The 16,578-nt window shown below is 42.3% G+C and overlaps 1 protein-coding gene across 1 annotated transcript in view; it reads left to right on the forward strand.

Moving 5' to 3' along the window:
* The first annotated feature begins 12,466 nt into the window (after nucleotides 1-12,466).
* LOC133252389 (polypeptide N-acetylgalactosaminyltransferase-like 6) overlaps nucleotides 12,467-16,578 on the forward strand; it is a 247,159-nt gene continuing 243,047 nt past the window's right edge. Inside the window, exon 1 of the mRNA XM_061424934.1 lies at nucleotides 12,467-12,648. Coding sequence (XP_061280918.1) covers nucleotides 12,492-12,648 — 157 coding nt within the window. The 5' untranslated portion in view covers nucleotides 12,467-12,491. The remainder of the gene's footprint in view (nucleotides 12,649-16,578) is intronic.

Here is a 16,578-nt window from a genome sequence, read left to right on the forward strand (position 1 = left end):
AGACACGACTGAATGACTTCACTTTTACTTTCCACTTTCATGCATTGGAGAAGGAAATGGCAACCCACTCCAGTGTTCTTGCCTGGAGAATCCCATGGACAGAGAAGCCTGCAGTACATGGGGTCGCACAGAGTCAGACATGACTGAAGTGACTTGGCAGCAGCAGCACCTTAAGGACTTTAGAAACAAAATACATACACTGGCTCTCTTGATTTTTTTCCTTGGCTACATTTATTTTTTAAAGTTTCATGTCTCAAGACAAATTATCTTATAAAATGTGCATTTTTGACAGGCTCAAGATTAAGGGAATCATTGACAGCTAAGTAGTGAGCTTTCTTGGAAGAAGGAGAAGATAAGTAAAAGATATACTGGTAAATATGAGGAGACTAATTAACTAAGGTGGTTAAATGCAAAGTGGTCTTTAGCTCCCTGATAGAACTGACAGTTTAGGCTGAGAGAGGGCAGAGGCCTGGGGGTCCCTAGATTCAGCCTTCAGACCTCAAGCCTAAGACTAGAAGAGGCTGGCTATTGCAGACAGAAATTGTTACAGATTCATGTAAACCAGCTCCCAGGTGGTTCAGACCTTAAAGAACCCACTTGCAGTGCAGGTGACCTGGGTTCCATCCCTGGGTTGGGAAGGTGGGGAAGATCCCTTGGAGGAGGTCATGGCAACCCACTCCAGTATTCTTTCCTGCAGAATCCTCATGGACAGAGGAGCCTGGCGGGTTAGAGCCCACCAGGGTCACAGAGTCTAACTTACTGAGCAACTAAGCAGGCAGGCAGGTTGCATTATTCACTTTAGACAAAAGGTAGAAACCACCCAATGCCCATTAACAAAAGAAAGGATAAAGAAAATGGGGTCTAATACATATATTTCAATATTACTCAGCCTTAAAAAAGAAAGGAAATTCTGACCTGGCTACAACACAGATGAACCTTGAGAACATTATACTGGACGAAATAAGCCTGTAACAAAATGGCAAATACTGTAAATTCCAGTTACATTTGGCATTTAGAGTCATCTTACACATAGAAACAGAGAGTAGACTTGTAGTTTGCAAGGGCTGGGGAGATGAGAAAATAGGGACCTTTCCTATTTAATGGGTATAGAGTTTTAGCTTGCAACATCAAACGATCTGTGGCTGGATTGGACAACCATTTTGAATATACTTAACCCTAGACTGAACTGTACACTACAAATAAAGATGGTAAACTTTATGTTATGTGCCTCTCACCAGCTTTTTAAAACACTAAATAAGTGAAAAGTAGAAATGATCTAGATGAGCTTAGAGACTTTTTTCTCCTGTGTCAATACTGATGATTCAAATGATACTTATATAGGGCTCTTATTTAAAACAGTGCATTGTGTGTAATGTTTCTTCCAGGATTAAACCATTATCTAATATTTACAGACTAAAGCTTAACACTATTTTTGGCAAAATTCTTAAATATTTGCAGGTTAAAGGGTATAACACTGAACCAAAGACTTCTGTAATACTGACAATAATGTACTTTTACATTTGTATATTTAGACCGAATTATCACATACGTGGTGCAAATGAAAACTTATCAACTATATAACCTACTCCTTACAATATATAGGATGTTTAATATGAAGTAAAACTAGTGAAGTATTTAAAAGCAGAAATTTTTATACTGTATTAAAATGCATCAACTTGTGGTGAGTTCAAAATACTCAGCAAAAATATTTCATAGAAAAGACCTGAATTTTATCCAGTAACCACTCACATTGTTTTTATTTGAGGCCAAAGTTACAACATTAGAATGAATCATATAAGGAAAATAATCTTGAATTTCAGTTAATTTTATATTGCCCGATGTAAATACATTTCTTGATCTAGGTTCATATAAACAGAACAGTTACTAACTATAAATTTTAGATTCATATTATGCCACATGTATTCATTCACAGAAGCCCTTTAATTGCAATGATTTTTGAAAACTTTAAAATGCTTAGAATAGATGGACATAGACATTATCATACTGAAGTAAGTAAGTCAGGCAGAGAAAGACAAACATCACATGGTACTGTGTACATGAGGTATCCGAAAAGGAAAGGGAGGGCACAAATGAGCTTATTTACAAATCAGAAATAGAGTCACAGATGTAAAAACAAACTCATGGTCAGTTACCAGGGAGTGGGGGGATAATAAATTGGGAGATTGGGATTGATATATATACACTGCCTTATATAAAATACAAAACTAACAAGGGCCTATGTACAGCACAGGGAACTCTACTCAGCACTCTGTCAGTTCAGTCGCTCAGTTGTGTCCGACTCTTGCGACCCCATGAATCGCAGCACGCCAGGCCTCCCTGTCCATCACCAACTCCCGGAGTTCACTCAGACTCACGTCCATCGAGTCAGTGATGCCATCCAGCCATCTCATCCTCTGTCGTCCCCTTCTCCTCCTGCCCCCAATCCCTCCCAGCATCAGAGTCTTTTCCAATAAGTCAACTCTTTGCATGAGGTGGCCAAAGTACTGTTGTTTCAGCTTTAGCATCATTCCTTCCAAAGAACACCCAGAATCTAAAAAAAAGTGGAGTATAAACTGATTCAGTTTGTTGTTCATCTGAAACTAATACAACATTGTAAATCAACTACACTCCAATAAAAATTAAAATAACATAAAATGCTTAGAAAAATATTTAATCTGAATATTAGTTAAGAAATACTTGAAACATCAGACAAGATCAGTTTTTAAACAGTCCTTAGGGCAATACTGTGGAAAAGGAAAAATAGAATACAAATATTTCTGCTATAACTAAATATACGTTAGTTAACATTATTCAAAATTGGAATAAGCAATGAATGTACAAATCAAATGCATGACAAATGAACTGAAATAAAATCTGCAACACAGCTATATGCAACATTTGTATTCATGCATGTACACATGGGGACAGGCAGTTTTCAGGCTATTACCCAATGCCAAAATATTTTGTATGGAGTAGTCTATTATTGTGCTGTCACTCATTCATGTCTGACTCTTTGCGACCCCATAGACTGGAGCCTGCCAGGCTCCTCTGTCCAGGGGATTTTCCAGGCAAGAATTCTGGAGTGGGTTGCCGTTTCCTCCTCCAGGGGATCTTCCCAACCCAGAGATCGAACCTGTGTCTCCTGCATTAGCAGGTGGATTTTTTACCACTGAGCCAACTGAAAATCTATTTTTTACCATCCTGCAGAAACCATTCTAAGAGAATATACTCTAAAATTTTAAAAATGAAGAAAATAAACATTTTAACTATGGATTTCTCTTTTTTCTCTCTCCTCTCTCTTCCTTGTACACATTGTGCTTTTTCTGAAAATGTCCTTAATCCTTTTATGTATGTGACACCTATAATTTTTTTCACTTTGGGGGCCTTGATTCCTAAGGTATTATACACACGATCTTTGATATAGGAGCATTTCCCAGAGAGAAGACTGTAAACCCATTTATAGTCCTAACCATGGAGAAAGGATGCTTTCCATGAATAATTAATTCTGGGCACTGAGTCTACTGCTGGAAACTACTCCACTGTGGCCATGCCCTGGGTGCAGGAACAGATGTTGCGGCATTTCTTTTGCATTACTCTGAGTACGTCACACATTTAAAGCTATCCTGAAAATATATGATTCAGTTGCTCTTTAAACAAATGATGAAAGAGAGAGGGGAAGACAGAGAGAGAAACTGGGACAGAAAGAGGGACCCAAGGAAGCCGTTAGGCGTCCAGGTTACCTTCCCGAGAGGAGACCCCGAGCTGAAATGTGTTCCATTCCTCTTTTTATTTTTAAGATTTTACTTCATGCGGAGCATTTTTAAAGTCTTTCTTGAATTTGTTACAATACTGCTTCTGCTTTATGTTTTGGTTTTTTGACTGCAAGGCATGTGGGATCTTAGCTCCCTGACTGGGGATTGAACCCACACCCCCTGCACTGGAAGGCGATGTCCTAACCACTGGACCACCAGGGAAGTCACCTCATCCCTGTTTTCTACGTGGGAATGTAGGGCCTAAGGGAAGGTCACAGACAATTATCAGAATTCTCCAGGTAAACACAGATCACTGTTTCTCACTATGAAAGGTGCATGTGATGTCAGAGATGTTATATTTTCAGGCACAAAAAGGAATTAAAAAGAGGAAAGAGTCATAAGAGATCAGTGAGTGGTGGGGTGGAGCTCAGTTGAACCAGAGGTGAGCTGTTCCACAGGTAAGAACAGGACAGCCACGCATATGTAATTACCAACTTCTGCTCTGCTAGACTCCTCTCTACATCCTGGTCAGAAACTCTAAAACTGCCATGTGAGGTTACAAGTCCTTCATCGGTGGCCTTCCCTCCTCTCCAAACCGATGGAACTGAAATCTCGTATAATGGGCAGCAGGGAAGCAAGGGGAATACTATCTCCACCTTCTGGGGCTATAAATAAAATGGCATTTTGTTCCTGAGAGAAACATAGATCTCTGTATTCCCCATCTGTTCACTGTGTAAACATCCTTGAAAAAATAATCCAGAACAAATGGTAGACCTTATCCACAAAAGATGCAGAAACATAAAGGGCCCTAAAGAACAGTCTCCAACTCTCTCCTCCCATGACTGTGTGAAATCAAGGACTCTCAAGAGATCAAACCAGTCAATCCTTAAGGAAATCAACCCTGAATATTTACTGGAAGGACTGATGCTAAAGCTGAAGCTCCAAAACTTTGGCCACCTGATGTGAAGAGCTGACTCATTGGGAAATATCTTGATGCTGGGAAAGATTGAGGGCAGGAGGAGAAGGGGGTGACAGAGGATGAGATGGTTGGTTGCCATCATTGACCCAATGGACATGAGTTTGAGCAAACTCCAGGAAACATTGGAGGACAAGGAATCCTGGCGTGCTGCAGTCCATGTGGTGACAAAGAGTCAGACACAACTGAACGACTAAACTACAACAAGGATTCTCATGGGGGGGAAATCTCAAATCCGTTCCACAACAACAACAAAAATTTGTAAAAAAAAAAAAAATTAGAAATCACACATTTTAGCTGAAACAGGGAAACATTTGGTATCCTTGGGTTTCACAATGATCATGTTTCTGTCTTACTTTATCATGGTCTCAGACTGACCTCGCTGCACGCTGACGGTCACCAAGATGGTTATGTCCAGCAGAACCAGATGACGGGCTGGCTGGGTGGGTCAGACCACGGCCCAGATGTGGGGGGATGGGCTGATGTTTTCTGTCTCTACTGTACCATTGAATCAGGACCCACTCTGGGTCCTCTCCTTTGGTATATTTCTTAAGTGTCTTTTAATCTTTAGTGGGCTCCCCAGCTGGCACTGGTGATGGCACTAGCAGTAAAGAACCCACCTGCCAATGCAGGAGACACAGGAAATGTGGGTTCAACCCCTGGGTTGGGAAGATCCCCTGGAGGAGGAAGTGATAACCCACACCAGTCTTCTTGCCTGGAAAATCCCATGGGCAGAGGAGTCTGGCAGGCTACAGTCTATGGGGTCCCAAGAGTCAGACACATATACACACAATCTTTAGGGTTCTCTTTCCATTTCTTTTCTTCTTCTTCTAATCTATTTGTTGAAGAAGTCAAGCCATTTGTGTTGGAGAAATTTCGAGAGTTTTGATTTTGCTAGTTATCTCCCAGATGTGCTATTTCACAAATTCATCAGTCTTTTAGTTCCTATAACCTGGTAGTTAGATCTAAAGGCATACTCAAACTCAGATTCAATGCTTTGCCAAGAAAGAGGCAGTGACATGTTTCAAGCACAGAACAAGTGATCTGGTTCCTTCTGTGATGTTAATTGGGTCCATTAGTTCATTAGAGGTTTTAAAGGGTGACTTTCTAATTCTCTTTTTTTTTTAACAATAGCTGGAATATATATGCTCTATTCATTTCAGTGTCCCCAGCTATTTCCCAAGTGACTGAGGATGCTATGTATATTAAAAGAATAGAAAATAAGACATTGAGAGATGGAATCCACTCCAGTGTTCTTGCCTGGAAAATCCCATTGGCAGAGGAGCCTGGCGTGCTGCAGTCCATGGGGTCACAAAGGGTCAGACATGACTCAGTGACTAAACCACAACAACAGCTATTTCCCAAGAGACTTGCATATTAAAAGAATAGAAAATAAGACATTCGGAGACAGAACTCAGTCAGAATCATAAAAGAAGGAATCAGATACAGTTTCAGCAATTCTTTTAAGTTCTTGGTTGAATTTTTTGTGTTCCAGAGATAATATGAAGTGTCTGTATGTGAATGCTATGAAAAGGGACATATTCAGTGTGGTCAACCAGGACGTCAAGAAATGACAGCTTTCTGGAGTTAGCTGGAGACATAAAATCTATACATTTCTTTTGCGTAAAGAATATAGAAAAAGTTTCTGTACTGCTAAGTAGACAATTATCCTTAATACTGTCACTTTGGGTTAAAATATACACGCAACATGTGTCAAGTATATTGAGAAGAGTAAGGAGTCTCTAACTGTAAAGTACTTCTTGTCACTGTGATAAGACCTTAAATTATCCAAAATACTTAAGAGCATATTCTTGTGGTGAAAGAATGAACCAGAAAGGTATATGCACTTCCATGTGTCTATGACACATTCCAGTTCAGAGTGTATCACTAGTCACCATCCACAATAACCATGGCCTTCCCAGGTGGCGCTAGTGGTAAACAACCCACCTGCCAGTGCCGGGGACACCAGAGACTCGAATTCGATCCCTGGGTCGGGAAGATCTCCTGGGGGAGGAAATGGCAACCCACTGCAGTATTCTTGCCTGGAGAATCCCATGGACAGAGGAGCCTGGCGGGCTACAGTCCATAGAGTCACAAAGAGTTGGACACGACTGAAGCAATTTAGCACACACACACACAATAACTAGCATTTATTCTGTATGTGCTCTTAAGGTCATATTCTGCTATACACTAGGGCTTCTCAGGTGGTGCTAGGAGTAAAGAGTTGCCTGCCAAGGCAGGAGACATAAGAGATGCAGGTTTGATTCCTGGATCAGGAAGATCCCCTGGATGAGGCCACGGCAACCCACCCAGTATTCTTGCCTGGAGAATCCCATGGACAGAGGAGCTGGGTGAGCTATAATCCATAGGGTCACTAAGAGTAGGATGTGACTGAAGTGACTTAGCATGCACAAATGCACGCACTACACTCTACCAACACTAAAGTATAAACATCAAAGAAATTCAGCTTCATAGTATGTATTTAGACATAGAACTCTTATCTCCAGGTCAGTTGGGTCTCCTGCCCCTCCTGCTCTCTCCTTGAGATTAAATTAGGGGATTCAAAGGAGAAGGAACCTGCTGAGCCCAGGGCAGCTGTTGTCCAGCCTCTGGTGAGTTCTCCACTCAGGAAACCCTGACCTTGCTCTGTAACACTCCTGGTCACTTAGATTCCCTATGTGTTGGGGACAGTTGCTCAAAGGTAGACCAGAAAGCTGTCTAAACTCTGCTACTATATTTTCCTGATATAATAAGCATAATACCCACTCCAATATTCTGACCTGGAGAATTTTATGGACTGTATAGTCCATGGGGTCGCAAAGAGTCAGACATGACTGAGCAACTTTCACTTTAATTTATTGAATAGACCTAAATCTTTGATGAACTTAGAGCGCTTCCAAGTCATGATTTTTGACACCTGTGAAGACACCTGTCTTGAAGACAGGGAGCTGGGGGAGACCAGACAGATACTGTGTTGACCAAAGACAAGACCTGGCATTTGCTTTTTGACTAAAGCTCTGATACATGTCAGCTTTATCTTGAGCTGATTCTTGCTTTCCAATGCGACACGTGGCCCAAAGAAACACTGGAAGACCAACCTCTAGGATGCTTTTTAGGAAAAATAAAATACTTGATAGACTAGATCTATAGCATAAGTAAAACGTGACAAAAGAAAGCACATAATCATAGAATTAGAAGGACTATTTAAGATCAACTCATCACATTCCATGGCTTCACAAGTAGCTCAGTGGTAAAGAATCTGCCTGCCAAGCAGGAGATGCAGGTTCGATCCCTGGGTTGGGAAGATCCCCTGCAGAAGAGAACAGCAACCCACTCCAGTATTCTTGCCTGGGAAATTCCATGGACAGAGGATCCTGGTGGGCTACAGTCCATGGGGTCACAAAGAGTTGGACACTGAACACACATACACACCTCACTTCCACAGGTAGGAAAACTGAAATGACTTAACCGAAGATATAGGACAAGTGAGTAATATGTCTAGAACTCACGTCCTTGATTCTCGACTGCAAATCATTGAAGGCAATTTTTTAGCACTTAGTTGCTATCCTGAACAATAAATATACTAATGAATGTGTAAGTTCATGGAGCATAGTGAAATCTCTAGTAAAAAAGCGAAAATACATTCAGAAAACTGCTGTACTTAATATCGACAGTAGCAAGACACCAAATTGTAACGAGTATAACTCAACATTTCATTACTGCCTCCCACTGATATCATAAACCTTGGGCAAAATTTGGTATATTTGAAATTATATTAACTTTTCCTGGTCATCAGGGTACCACTTAGTGGATTTTAACAGTAATATTTCCACTGCTAGTCTAGGGTCACCAACCAAAAAAAAAAAAAAAAAGTTAATGGTTCTACAAATGTTTCCTAGTCAAAAAAGAAATGTCTCTTTTATAAAGATACCATAAACCCTCCTGTCAATTCTCCTGTTTAAGTAATACCAAAGCATGTTTAAAATCATTTGAGTAAGGTTTTGAAATGAATCTTAAAACTGTTCATACAAAAGAAATGAAAAATGTTTTTAATTTAAAGGCAACTCCACCATTCGCAGGAATTTCCTTGTATGAGAGTCTAATTTGCTAATCAGATGGATAATATCTTCTTCACAGTGAGCTATGGTTAATTAAATGCTATAACTGAACTACGAAGAAAAAACAGACCCCTCCAAGGGGCAGTCAACTAGGTCATTACTCGGAGGCAAAGCAACCTAATCATTACCACAAAGTTCAAATTAGAGGAATTGATTTGAATATTTAGTGGACTCACTGTGGGGTCAAACCCCTTGAGATCAGTGCATTCATACCTGATAGTCTTCTTAGTGTATTAAAATGGACTTTGATGAAAAATACACAGAATCAGAAAACATACAGAGAGGGAAAGGCAACATGTAGAGATGCTCCCACAGGGTTCAGAGAGTCCCCGATAAACTGTAAAGTGTGGAAGCGTCAAAGCTCAAGTGGGGACCGTCCTTAGCAGGTGACCAACAACCCTCTGCTTCTGACAACCCTCTGCCTTGGGACGTGTGGGAGGCAAACCTCTTCTAGAAAGAAGTACTTTCTCATAGGCAGCTACAAAGAATTAATCCTCTCTCCCTTGAAAAAATACTAGTTTAGTCCTTGGGGGTCAGAGAGTCAAGCAGAGAATGCAGTCGGATTGTCAAGACGATACCCACAGTGGCACAACTGACAGAAGAGCAGTGAGGTTTGCAGAGATGGGTGCACCTAGAGGCTGTCATACACAGTGAAGTAAGTCAGAGAAAAGGAAATACCGTCTATTAACTCATACATTTGAAATCAAGAAAAATGGTACTCATGAACGTATTTGCAGGGTAGGAATAGAGACACAGATGTAGAGAACAAACCTGTGGACTCCAAGCGGTGGACAGAGGTTGGGCTGGGATGAATTGGGAGACTGGGATTGACAAATATACACTATTGATACTTTGTATACAATAGGTTTTTTTTTTTTTTTTGCTTTTTGCTTTTATTTCCAATATTCTGGGAGGTGGGTCATAGAGGATCCTGCTGTGATGTATGTCAGAGAGTGTTTTGCCTATGTTCTCCTCTAGGAGTTTTATAGTTTCTGGTCTTATGTTTAGATCTTTAATCCATTTTGAGTTTATTTTTGTGTATGGTGTTAGAAAGTGTTCTAGTTTCATTCTTTTACAAGTGGTTGACCAGATTTCCCAGCACCACTTGTTAAAGAGATTGTCTTTAATCCATTGTATATTCTTGCCTCCTTTGTCAAAGATAAGGTGTCCATATGTGCGTGGATTTATCTCTGGGCTTTCTATTTTGTTCCATTGATCTATATTTCTGTCTTTGTGCCAGTACCATACTGTCTTGATAACTGTGACTTTGTAGTAGAGACATTTGAATCAGTTCTAATGAGGTGGATGAAACTGGAGCCTATTATACAGAGTGAAGTAAGCCAGAAGGAAAAACACCAATACAGTATACTAACGCATATATATGGAATTTAGAAAGATGGTAACAATAACCCTGTGTACGAGACAGCAAAAGAGACACTGATGTATAGAACAGTCTTATGGACTCTGTGGGAGAGGGAGAGGGTGGGAAGATTTGGGAGAAAGGCATTGAAACATGTAAAATATCATGTATGAAATGAGATGCCAGTCCAGGTTCGATGCACGATACTGGATGCTTGGGGCTAGTGCACTGGGACGACCCAGAGGGATGGTATGGGGAGGGAGGAGGGAGGAGGGTTCAGGATGGGGAACACATGTATACCTGTGATGGATTCATTTTGATATTTGGCAAAACTAATACAATTATATAAAGTTTTAAAAATAAAATTAAATTAAAAAAAAAAAAGGTAACTACTGAGAACTTACTGTATAGTGCAAGGAACTCTATTCAGTGCTCTGTGGTGACCTAAATGGGAAGGAAATTCAAAAAGGGGAGATATGTATGCATGTGGCTGATTCATTTGCTGTACAGCAGAAATTAACACAACATTGCAAAGCAACAGGGCCTGCGTGCTCAGTCATGTCTGACTCTTTGCAACCCCACAGAGTGTAGCCCACCAGGCTCCTCTGTCCATGGGATTCTCCAGGCAAGAATACTGCAGTGGGTTTCCATTTCCTTCTCCAGGGACTCCTTCTTACCCAGGAACTGAACATGACTTTCCCACATTGGTAGGCAGATTCTTTACCACTGAGCCAATATTCCAGGGAAAAAAAAAAAAAGGCAATATCATAAATCCTTCCATGAACTGCTATTGTTAGAAATCACAGAAGACTTAATAATAATATTTGCCTTTGATTGCAAACAAGCAGAGACAATTTGAAAGTGAAACTTACAGAATATACAGCATGCTAAGATTCTATTTCAATGAATATCAGACTCTACTTGTTACAAACTCCAGGAAAGCCCTCTTAAGGTTTTACATGTGGGAGGCTAAGAGCAGATGATGTCAATTACATGAGCACATATCCCACAGAAGGCTACAAAAATACACTTATTTGGCATACAAAAGAATGGAGAGATAAATGTACTTTATCACAGCCAGTAGGAAATGTTTTATTCCATAAATAAGTTATCTCATTTCATTTTGTTTACATTTTTTTAATTAGGCGAAGAAACCTTTCCAATTTTTTTTTTCCAATCTTAGCCAAGTCCAAAATGATTAGGTAGCATCTCATCTGCCTGTCCCTCTCCATATCTAATTTTCATAGTAAATCAGTCACTTTCCACTTGAAATCCAAATCCAGGAACTGAAGTTGTTTGCCAGTTTGCTATTTCCTGGCAGGGGGGGAAATCTGGTTCCTGTTATTTGTGCTAAGTTGCTTCTGTTGTGTCCGACTCTTTGTGACCTCATGGACTGTAGCCCACCAGGCTCCTCTATCCATGGGATTAGCCAGGCAAGAATACTGGAGTGGGTTGCGATGCCCTCCTCCAGGGGATCTTTCCAACCCAGGGACTGAACCCACGTCTCTTACATCTCCTGCTTTGGCAGTCGGGTTCTTTACCACTAAACCCACCAGGGCAGCCCTTCTGTTGATTTGGGAGGTATTTTTCCTTTCCTGTGGTTTTATATGCACTATTTTCAATACAGAGAACACTAGGCAAAGCCTTGCTGGAAGGGCCCTCTTGTTGGCAAAAGCCCATGTGCTGGAACGGTCACCTGACCTGGCCAGAAGGGACCCGGGGCTGATTCCCACCTGGGCACAGGCTGGCCAGGCTACAGCCTGGGGGTCCCAGACCCACAACAACTTTGGGGTGGAGTGCTGGCTGTCCTTGTCCACACAAAAGGCAGTATTTGCATCTTATGGAACATTCTAGAACCTGTAGGCTTCCCTGGTGGCTCAGCAGTAAAGAATCCACCTGCCAATGCAAGACATGCAGGTTCTATTCCTGGGTTGGGAAAATCCCCTGGAGGAGGAAATGGCCCCCCACTCCAGTCTTCTTGCCTGGAGAATCCCCTGGACAGAGGAGCCTGGCGGGCTACAGTCCATGGGGTCGCAAAGAGTCAGACACAACTGAGCAACTAAACAACAACTGGAACTTGTAAAGCACAGAGACCTCTAGGAAGGAGTCTTCCGAGCCTCTCCCCTCAAGACGAAAGGAGGAGAGAAAGGCCCTCAGCCGGATTTCTCCATGCACGCTGTCCGCACAGACGCCCTGGAGTCAGTCTTCTATAGCTAATGTTCCGTGTCCTTCTGTGTCTGTCTTCTTCTTTCCCAGAACACTTGAAGGAGAAGCTGGAAGAGTACATGGCTCGGTTTTCCAAAGTGAGGATCGTCCGCACCAAGAAAAGGGAAGGGCTGATCCGGACACGACTCCTGGGGGCATCCATGGCCAGAGGCGAGGTCCTGACCTTCCTAGACTCCCACTGTGAGGTCAACGTCAACTGGCTGCCCCCGCTCCTCAGTGAGTGCCCCTCAGCCTCCTGGGGTCTAGGCGGGGGAGGGGGTTTACTTCTATTTAGTCTGCCGTTGACGAAGGCTAGAGACCCCTTTGATGGGGTTTGCAGTGGGAGCCCTGAACGCTATTATTAACCATTGCTGGGAAGTATAGGTAACTAGAAAACCGCATTGAAATTACCTTTTTAGATAATGCAGTCTAACTTTGGTTCAATAAGGTTTGATTTCTTATCTGAGACATTCACTGAGTAGACTAAAAGGAAAAGGTGTTTATTATACTATCTACAAGTACAGTGGGCTTCCCAGGTGGCTCTACTGGTAAAGAACTCACCTGCCAAAACAGGGGATGTAAGAGATGCAGGTTTGATCTCTAGGTCGGGAAGGTCTCCTGGAGGAGGCCATGACAACCCATTCCAGTATACTTGCCTGGAAAACCTCATGGACAGAGGAGCCTGGCGGGCTGCAGTATACAGGGTTGCAAAGAGTTGAATACGACTAAAGTGACTTAGCACACATAAGCACAGTATGGTTAAAATGCACACACACACACACATAATGTTTAGCGATTATTACAGGATTGTTAAGAGATGAGAGCTGCCCGTTTTCCTAAGGGAAAAACAAACCTCATTATTCACTGCTGCTGCTGCTGCTGCTAAGTCACTTCAGTCGTGTCCGACTCTGTACGACCCCATAGATGGCAGGCCACCAGGCTCCCCAATCCCTGGGATTCTCCAGGCAAGAATACCAGAGTGGGTTGCCATTTCCTTCTCCAATGCATGAAAGTGAAAAGTGAAAGGGAAGTCACTCAGTCGAGTCCAACTCTTAGCAACCCCATGGACTGCAGCCTACCAGGCTCCTCTATCCATGGGATTTTCCAGGCTACCATCATGTAAAACTCCACATCACTAACAAGTCCACATCACCAACTTTGTCTAGGCCCTGCTGCAATTCTTGAGAGCATCTCTGAACTGACATTTGTTCTGATGCTGCGATGAAAAATGCATTCAGCCCCCAGAATATAGTCATGGTGCAAGCACTCTGACATTTTCTCAGGATTTACAAGGCTCTTCTCCTTTCCACTCTGGCTGCAGCCTAGCTGCCTAAATATATGACCCCTTACATTCACACAGAACCCTTCAAACACACAGAGCTGCCCCCCAGGTGATACATCTTAAATGATCACAAGAAGACTCTCTGACACTTGAACTGTTAAAAACAGCAAATGCATTCAAACTAGAAAACCTATGTGAAGCTGAGTCCAAGCATTATTATTAATATCTCTTTAATTTCACAATGAAGACAGAGATAAAGCCCAGTCGTAGCTAAGGAATAAATTGTAAAATGAGAAAAAATGTGTTTCTAAAAAGTTCTTGGTCTGCACATTGTGTTCCTTTATGTTCCTCCAGATTTCACTAAATCAACTTTTATTGTAAATATATCCCTGGTCTTGGAACTAAAGCAAGTAACAACCGCCTTCACAATAGCTGCCTCAGGAAGAATCGCTTGCTATTGGCAACTGCGCAGGATTTCAGGCGGAACTGGCAAAGCTCCATTAGTAAAAGATGTGGGGGGCAGGGGGTGGAAATCAACTGAAACTGTGTTGGATTTGAAACAGGAAATGATCAGCCGGTAAGGCCCCACCATATCTCAGATCCACCCCCTCTCCGACAGACAACGGCCTGGCCACCCTAATCCACAGGGATGTTTCTATGCTCCTAATGGTCAGAGACTCTTCTGAGCCTTTAATTAAAAGTACCTTGTCCAAGGACATAGCAATTTAAAGTTTCATCAGTAGCCCTGAGCTTCCCTTAAACTGAATTTGGCCTGTAAGGTGTTGAATAGGCAAGGAAGTCAGCACAAGGGCTAATTATTTATGAACCAAAGCAATCCCTAAAAGCCAATGATCAAGGCCCTGATTGTTCCTATGCGTCTAAAAAGAGGAGGGGAAAGGGAAAAGACAGAAAATAAAGAGAAACCCATTTTTCCCTTTAAAGCATTTCATTTCCTATAGGCCTGATGGTTAAGACATGATCTGAGCTCAGGATTGCTATCTTTTTTTATTTTCCTCTATCACTGCCTTGATACATCTTTCAAAATGAAAAAAAATTTTAAAGAAACAGGTGGAGTCACACGGTTTGGTTCATTTTTCACTCTGGGATTATACCTGGATTTCAATTTCCCATTAAGAGTCTATTTGTTTGATCCCAGGAAATTGAAATGTAGGCACAATCCTTAGACAAAAAAGTAGTCAAACTGCCTTCACTGTGAGCAAGAGCGGCTGGATGAGAGCTGAGAGGAAATTTGACAGGAAAGCTGACAGTTAATTTAACAGACTCATTCTCTTTGGGTCACCTTGGGACTCCTTGTTGGTCAAGGAACTTGTTAAGTCAACCTGACTCTGAATTGGATTGAAGAACATCACTGAAACCTTAATACTCATGTAGCAGCAGAGCTGATAGAAGAAATATTTTGGACACAGCAGTGAAGGTCTCCTCTGTCAAAGACATCTCTGGGAAAAGACCACTTAGTGAAAGATAAAACCTACTCTAAGACTTTCCCAAGTGAAAAAGGGTGCGTAGAGAGCCCTTGGTGGGGACTGATCCGAAGGTGTTGGGGGTGGGAGGCCGGGTCTCTCTGCCTACTAAATAACTAAATAAGATGAAGGTGACCTTAGGCTCTCTGAGGCCTCCTGGGACCACACTAGCTAAGACTGCAACCCCTTTTCTAACAAATAAATAAAGACAAGGACCCGAACATAATAAGCTAAAAAATTAAAAATAAAACAAAATCACAACCTTCTCCACATGCCACATTCGCCTTGCTGCTGCTGCTGCTAAGTCGCTTCAGTCATGTCCGACTCTGTGCGACCCCATAGACGGCAGCCCACCAGGCTCCCCCATCCCTGGGATTCTCCAGGCAAGAACACTGGAGTGGGTTGCCATTTCCTTCTCCAACATTAGCCTTACCCTGTTTTATTTTCTTTCTATCACATTTAAGACCATCTAGCATACTATATCCGGAGAAGGCAATGGCACCCCACCCCAGTACTTTTGCCTGGAAAATCCCACGGATGGAGGAGCCTGGTAGGCTGCAGTCCATGGGGTCGCTACAGTCAGACACAACTGAGCGACTTCACTTTCACTTTTCACTTTCATGCATTGGAGAAGGAAATGGCAACCCACTCCAGTGTTCTTGCCTGGAGAATCCCAGGGATGGGGAAGCCTGGTGGGCTGCCGTCTATGGGGTCGCACAGAGTCGGACACGACTGAAGCGACTTAGCAGCAGCAGCAGCAGCAGCATACTATATGAGGCATCTCTAGTGGCTCAAACAGTAAAGAATCTGCCTGCCAATGCAGGACATTTGGGTTTGATCCCTCAGATGAGATGGTCCACTAGAGAAGTAAATGGCTACCCACTCCAGTATTCCTGCCTGGAGAATTCCATGGACAGAGGAGCCTGGTGGGCTCCAGTCCATGAGGTCGCAAAGAGTCAGACACGACTCAGCAACTAAGCACAGCACAGCACACTAAATAATTGAGTGATCTACTGTGCCTATGGATTCTCTTTGGTCCATTCATGAAGACAGGGGTTTTTGTGGTTGTGGCTCACTGCTGGCTCCCCTAGAACCATGCAAAGTGACAGGCATGCAGTTTCTACTCAATGAATAACTACTAAACTATGAATGAATTAATGAACAAATCCATGAGTGAATGGAAGGCATGTAGATCTGGAGGGGAGGTTTTCCACAGGATCCTGTGATCCCCACATCCTCCTCATTACTGTCATCAGGATAATGACGTGGAAACTGTCAGACCTCATTATTTCTCCATGATGCCTTTCCTCTTTTAAAGATATTTAACTGTGCTTTATTCCTCATGCCACATCCAGAGGTCTCTCAAAGAACCAGAAAGCAGATGTTGACACTTAGAAGCTCAAG

The sequence above is a fragment of the Bos javanicus genome, chromosome 8 (assembly GCF_032452875.1).
Source record: "Bos javanicus breed banteng chromosome 8, ARS-OSU_banteng_1.0, whole genome shotgun sequence".
NCBI classification, from domain to species: Eukaryota; Metazoa; Chordata; class Mammalia; order Artiodactyla; family Bovidae; genus Bos; species Bos javanicus.